Source organism: Candoia aspera, chromosome 6 (assembly GCF_035149785.1).
Source record: "Candoia aspera isolate rCanAsp1 chromosome 6, rCanAsp1.hap2, whole genome shotgun sequence".
Classification (NCBI taxonomy): Eukaryota; Metazoa; Chordata; class Lepidosauria; order Squamata; family Boidae; genus Candoia; species Candoia aspera.
In genome coordinates, this window is record NC_086158.1 from 41,536,299 (window position 1) to 41,543,912 (window position 7,614).

The 7,614-nt window shown below is 37.5% G+C and overlaps 1 protein-coding gene across 1 annotated transcript; it reads right to left on the bottom strand.

Moving 5' to 3' along the window:
• Positions 1-293: 293 nt before the first annotated feature.
• Positions 294-5,235, bottom strand: CRYGS (crystallin gamma S). The gene is made up of 3 exons (XM_063307790.1): positions 5,133-5,235; positions 3,452-3,789; positions 294-706 (listed from the first exon to the last, which is right to left on the bottom strand). The coding sequence occupies exons 1-3, from the start codon at positions 5,233-5,235 to the stop codon at positions 434-436; spliced, it is 714 nt and encodes a 237-aa protein (XP_063163860.1). The 3' UTR covers positions 294-433.
• Positions 5,236-7,614: the final 2,379 nt, after the last annotated feature.

The following is a 7,614-nucleotide window of genomic DNA, read 5'->3' on the forward strand; positions in this document are numbered from 1 at the left end:
TATTCAGGGATCTTTGTGCTCAGAAAATTGATAGGGTCTCTGAGAAAGCTTCCTCAGAGTGATTCTGCTTACTCTTTTATTCAAACCAGTGTTTGAATTATACAGGAAAAGAAGTCCTTAATGAAATCTACAAATCCCACCACCCACCCACACACACACACACACATGCACATCTCAGTTTTAACCATATTATTATCTTTTCTCTAAACCATAACTAAGGAGATATCACAAAAGGTAAAAGGAATGGGTTCACTCTAATTCTGATGCTAAATAAATTTAATTATCTTTCCAAAATAGCAGTGCAGAGACTAGTCATCTCCTTTAAAGGATCACTCAAAGGGACACATATATCACAAATAATGACAGGCAGCATGAAGCCCACAGGTATGGCATCAAGTCTCTATCACATCAGCTTCAGACTCCAGGCAACTTATTATTCTGCAATATGGCGGAAGGACTGGACGAGTGGGGTTGCAGCCCCCCACTCCATGGGTTTACTGTATTCCCCTCTCTCCAGGAAATACTGCTTGCCACGGAAGTTGGGATGTTCATAGAAAACCCACGCCCCATCCAGAACTTTGCAAGAATGGATTTCTGGCAAGTGAAACTTCTCCATCACAGAAGGGCAATCCTCTGTGGATTCATGCATTTGACCACTAAAATCACCCTTCTCAAAGAGCTGGATCTGGTATTTGTCTCCACTGGCCTGCAATTAAGAAGAGGGAGAACATAAAGATTACTAAGGAGTTGAGCACAGACCTCTCTGCCTTCTCTTAAAATTTGATATAAAATGAAGAATAGCCATTATCACAAATAACATCTTGAGGTTGAAGTTACATACATTACACCACTTGATTAATACATTTATTCATTATATTTTTAAAATATTCTAATTTCAGGAGCATCTCTGTTAGATATTGTATCATAGTGATGAGAGAGAAAAGTCTATCACCAGTGGCAAGTGTTGTAAAACTACATTGTAGTTAATTGCATGTGCCCTCTATTTCTTCTACTTCAGTGGAACCTATAAGATAATTTTTCCCACAACAAAATACCTTATTGGGAAAAGCTGCTCTAAAATGTATCAAATTCTCAGGCCCACATTACAATATCTCTGCATTATTAACTTATCAGAATCCAGAACTCTCAAATTTGATAATATCTTGACTGATGAAAAGTCCTGAGGAACTCAAAATTTGCACAAACTTTGGTTTGGTAAAGTTGGTATACTGATTTACAGTATACAACCTTGGTCCTCTGACAGTATGCAAGGCTACCTCCTTGCCTTTTGATTGTTTATTGTTTAATTGGTAAGGAGTCAACACCTTTTGTCTTTTTCCATTTAAATTTCTGCTCTGGAGTGATGAAGTGGGATTATTATTATTATTATTCAGGGGCTACAGAAAAATGTATTGATCTAAGTAGGTCTACATCTAATATATCTACTACTGCTGTAAAATAAGGAAGTAGTAAGCATATTTATATGTGTGCACATACATACATTAGACCTATGGTCCTCAATTCAGCAGACTTCAGATGTAACGAATATAGTTTTTAGGTAATAGTGGACTTGAACAACAAAGTCCATTGTTCTTGAAGCAATCTGGGCAATGTTCCATATTTCCCTTTAAAAACTGACATGCTTCCTCACATTCTTCAGTTTGTGTTCCAGGTGAATTAGCTACCACAAATGTTCGTGTTTGAAATAGTGTTTGTAAGTAAAGTTTCAAGCATTTCATCAAACGTTGCTGGGGGAAGAGAGAGCAGCAAAGAGAAAGAGCAAATATTTGTGAACTAAAGGTTGAGTTGACTGAAAAATTAGAATCAGGAGTGTCAATTGCACATGTTTATGATTAGTATGATGTAAAAAATAAACTGTCAGATGTTCATAAACCAAAAGGTAAGTTTAAGATGTAAATGCTCTTAGTAAAAAAAGATGCAACTGGAGAAGAAAGCATATGAAAATGGCACAGAAAACAGCACTCGGTGAAACAACAATCATGAGGTGTTAATGTATGCAGTGAGGCTAAGGTCAGCAGCTAGCATAATAGCAGACCACACGAGAGTAAGTTTCAAAGCCAGTGATGAATGGCTTTGCAGCTTTGTAAATGACATGGAATTGTTAACAAGTGAAGCTTCAAGTGCACCAACAGAAGAAACAGAACCATTCAAGAAAAGTTTATATAAACATATTGATGTCACAAATCTACAGTGCCAGTAAGACTGATTTGTCTTGGCTTTTGGTTCCCAAGGACATTCAGACCTTTAAACATGAACATCGATAGCAGCAGGGTGAAAAATCAGAAGAAAGAGAATCTTGGCATCACTTTATGCAAACACCAATGGATTGCACAGATTAATACCAGTCAGTATGGCCAAGTTGTATTGTCCGACAATGTCGAAAAACATGAATCAACTGCAAACGATACACTTTGTAATTTTAGGGAGATAAGCAGACAGAAACAACGTGTTTCCTAGACACAATTAAAATTGGACACTTTCTTCAAACCAATCAGTTGTCCAACCAAAATCCAGAACCTCTCCAGATGGCTATCATTGAAGTAGGTTTTCTCATGTACAGTACAAGTGTGTGTTTTGGCTTTCAAAAATCCTGCTCACCATTTGGCTGACACTTTGATTTAATGGAAATCTCTTGCCTGCCATTAGTCCACTAAATCAAGAGGGAGATGGAACTCCTCGGCTTTGGGAAAGTTCCTATACCTTATTTTCAGTTTGTGTCTTCCAGAAGTCTAGTAAAATTAGTTATTTTGTTTCTCTTTTAGTATTTTCTTGACATTTTTATTTTGCTTTTTAAAAGTCTTTTACCGTTTTTAATTTTCTTATTCAATATTTTCATTTTTCCTTGTGTGTTTTTTCTTTTTTCTGTTTCATTCATTGGTCAAATATAGCTTCCTTTTCTATTAGTTGAACTACAGTGTGATTTTCATCTCTCAGCCAGGATTATTACAAACAGAGTTCTTTCTTTATCTAGCAAGATATCCTGTCTAACTTCTCAAGGATGTCCTTTACTTGGAACTATTGACTGTCAGGCGATTGAAGGACATTCTGGGTATAAAAGCAGCTAGTGCTCAACATAAATTATTGTGTAACAGTGATACAGTATGTTATATATTATGTATAATTACAAATTTTCTATGCCAAAATGTGTGTATGTGTATGCGTGTCTGTCTGTGTCTGTGTATGTACATGTGTGTGTGTGTGTACACACAACAGTTTTATATTGAATTATTCTGTTTCTAAGGTTTTCCTCTTTCTCAGGACTGAGTGATCTTTTCTCCTGTCTTGTGAATCCTTTGCCCCCCTTCCCCTTCCCCTTCCGAGGACCAGGTCTACATTCTTTCACAGGCAGTTTACTAGAAGTGAAATAACATAGTAAGAACTATAATTTTGAAAAGGAAAAATTGCTGAAGGAAAAAACTATTCTACTCACCAACTGAATGGATTTGCAGGAGCTGACTCTATCACTTAGGCCCATCCAGCAATGATATTCAGGATATTCTCCATGAGTTAAAATATACATGTTTCCTGCAAAGTTTGGCTGCTCATAAACAACCCAGGCACCATTTTCTACACGGATGGAATTGCAACGGCTCAGGTCAGTGTGGAAATCCAAACAATCCTTATCAGACTCATAGCGGCATCCTTGGAAATTCTTGCCTTCATAGAAAGTGATCTGAAACACAAGCGAAGGAGAGAGAAATATATTTTTGCAAAACCCTAGAGAGTTTGTCTGAACTCTGTAGCAGACCAGCACCACCCAGAGCAATTCTTACCTCTAAATATTAATGGGAGTTGCACAGGAACAATTGAAGCCTGCTTTGGATAACTATATGCCAAAAGTTGCTGATGATGCCCTATTATATCTTTTGACCCCAGGTGTTAAACCTACAGTATAAGGCAGGGTTTCTCAACCTTGGCAACTTTAACTTACTTACTTACTTACTTACTTACTTATTTATTTAAATTTATATCACCGCCCATCTCCCCCAGTGGGGGACTCTAGGTGGTTTACAATAAACATGATAATAAAAACATCTAAACCTAAGTTACAATCTAAAAATACAAATACAATAATAAATATAAAATCCAAGCAAGATGGAATTGCGATCAATAGGGGGTGCTGTGGTGCCAACCACCCCCAGGTGGTCCTGACATTTTGCTACTCCGAGTGTTTTGGGGCTGCTTGGCATTTTGCAGTATGAAGAACAGTAAGATACAATGCTTGAATTATGGCTTGGCAACAAAATAAGGCAAATATCATGTGGACAGAGGGTAAAATTGGGTTTGCAAAGTTGTTCCAGGTAATGCTATTAATAGCTAATGAAGAAAGGCTCTCCATTAGTTGTTTTTGGTTTGGGTAAGAAAAAAAGAAAGAAAGCAGTGTAATGTGGTGACTCAGGTTAAGGATTGGGATCAGAGAGACCTAGGTTTAAGCTTCAATGAGTTCACTGGGCAATCTTGGACTAGTCACCATCTCTCAGCCCATCTCTCTCTTAGGGTTGTTGTTAAGGGGATAAAATGAGGAAAATACCCACGTACAACACTTGGTCTTCCAGAAGAAATGCAATATATAGATGTGATATATTATTGTTGTTGTTCTTGTTATTACTGTTATTGCTGCTGTTACCATTATTACTACACAAGTGGGAGGTTATAAATGGAAGATGACCTCTGGAGCTCTCAAAATACTATGGCTCTAAATGAGTATCTGTCACATCCATTTTCTTCCCCTCCATACCTTTAGCACCAAACTGAGGACAGAAATATTTTATCTTTCTCATTTATTTCAATTCGTGTTCTTTTCATCCAACTGTACACAAGAGATTTGTAGATTCAAATGGTTTTTTACTATGTAAAGTAAAAATAGGGAACTCGTGCTACCCTGAGCAGCTGCCCCTTCCAGAGTATGTATTAAAATTAAGGCACACAATCCCTACTCATACAACATCTCCAGAGGTATGAACATGTGGAAGAAGGAGCATCAAAACTTCTCCAAGTGGCTCTGCACCACCCTGTCCCCAACTAGGTTTCTCCTTTGAAGCAGTAAACGAAGGATGCATGCTTGGTTTTGAAAAGAAGCATAGACGTAACATAATAAAAGCTGCACATACGGTGGTATGGGCTAAGGGTCTGATTACTCACATATTCACTATAAAAGCTGCATTTTGCACCACGACCTACACCAGACCTAGCTCCAGTCACAGGAACAAACATTTTCTCTTAGCAATATTCCTGCTGGAATGTAACTCCTGGTTTTGTCCAGAAACTATTTATTTAAAATCAAAATTAATAACCAGAATTTCTTTCTGCTTCACATTTCAGATGATGGTAGTCTTTATTTTGGTTAACCTTCCATCTAAGCTGACCCATTAAGAATGTTACTGTGTTTTGTCTTTTTTTAATTTAAAAAGTAAAAATAAAAATTACCACTTAGGGGGAGGAAGGGTTAGCCGTTCAGAAGTTGCACAGAGATCCACAGTGAGCTATTTTCCCAATACTGTAAAAATGCAGCAATCCAACCTGCTATTTGCCCTTGGAGGAAAGTATTCATTGGTACAAATACAGCTGGGTGGGAATTTTCACTGGGAAAATGATGCAAGGGGGAAAGGATTAATGGTACTCTATGGAGTTTTACACTAATTGGATCACAGATAGTATTGGAGAAATGCTCCATTACTTTTCCAGAAAATACAATAGCAATGAATGTGGAATATGGGAAACCACTAGTATTTCCACAGGGATGAAATAGAACTAATGAACAACAGCCTCACAAGACAAACTCAAGGGAAGACATCTAGATCACACACAAGTGGGTGCTAAAAGCATATTATTGCAGCAGTAACACAACAGACATAAATACCTGACATAGGAGAAACCTGTTTAAACGTAGAAGAGACAACATTGTTATGCAAAGTCACTTGAACTTAGCCTATGCACTCAGAATGTCTCACATGGTACAGACCTGTTAGAAGACTGTTATCTTCAGGATCAGAGATTTCATGTTTGAAAGCTCTTCCATGTAAATGACAATCTTCCTGCACATATTTTGAAAAGCTTTCAACTTGTGTATCAGAATGATAGTTAAACCTGAGCCTCCCTGTGGCATCTTATCAAAACATGGGGAAGCATTCAACTAGGTACTTCTCTGCTTCAAATTGACTAATAGAGTTTCAAAAAACTAGCTTCAATTAATTGTTCAGAACACATCATTTTTGTAAGTTTACGGTGATCTACTCCCAAGGAACTGTTCAGGGGTACAACCCCAACCCCTAACCCCAAAATCCAAAGCACCAAGGAAATCTTCCTTCTTTGTTCATTCTCTCTCATAGTAAACTCTGAATAATTATGAACTGCCCTGCTGAGATTCTAATCCTGAACTTGCTCAATTAGTGAACAGTTGTGCCTGTTGAGTAATGTGAAGGAAAAAATATCTGTACCTGGGTGGCACTGCAGATTAAAGTGATCGTCTGGCTATATTTCCCTTCTCTAACTTATAAAAAGAATATTTGAATGGAACAGCTGGAAATATTTATTCTCCACATGGTATGCGGAACATGCTTAATCAAGATGAGGCACATCTTCTCTGCAATATTATTGATCCTAATGCAAGAATAAATCTGCATTTCAAGATCACCCCAGTAACTCTTGGAATCTCTATATATTTTCTTATCTTCCACAGAATGAAGAAGCAAATTAGCATAATCTTAATGATGCCATCTTCAAATATGGACGGAACTTACTTTGACAAAGTAGTAGCTGTTTCGGTGAAAGTTAGGAAAATCCACTAACAGTTTCAGGCATTCATTTATTCCCTAACAATTTGCTTTCTAACAGAAGATGAGAAGCATCCTCCTCTTCTACTCTGTTCTTTATCTCAGTTCTGCCAAACTCACAAGCAGGCAGCATCTTGAGGTGTTATCTTCTTGTAAACAAAAGGACAGAGGAAAGATATCCTGAGACTGAAACCATAACTTACCCGGCTTCCAGTTTTAAACATGATCAACGTTGGGTGCAATATTTCTAAAGAGCCTAGAAGTAACTGTAAGAGCTCAAACCAGGAAGCCTCATTTTATAATGGGCTCATTTTTTAGGATGTTTGCTTTGTCATGAAAATGGGATCCCAAAATTGACTCAGTGATTCTGGGGCTATTCAGAAGTTCTAGAAAAACAAAGAGGATTATAAAATAAAAGCAAGCTTCACTGCTTCATTTCTCCCTTTATTTTTCCTCATTCTAATGCATTAGCTTGTGAATGCATTGCTGAGTCAGAACTCCAAACTCATGTCAAAAATACTCAAAAAGTGCTTGCAGCTCCTATTGAGTAATGGCAACACAGTTCCCACCCCGTTTTGATTACATATAATGAATTCAACTACAGGAAGCCTCAGTGGAGCGTAATGCCAGAAAACATGGGAACCATGCACGGATGACTTTATGGAGCAATAAATTGACTTTATGGAGCAATAAAGCATTACTTTATGGAGCAATAATTTTAACTGCAGTAATGCCACCTGCCATTGACTAGTATCTTCCTAGCTTTTGCATTTTAATTTGTTTGCAAGCTCTCAAGGAAAAGGCTACAAATGGCTAACAA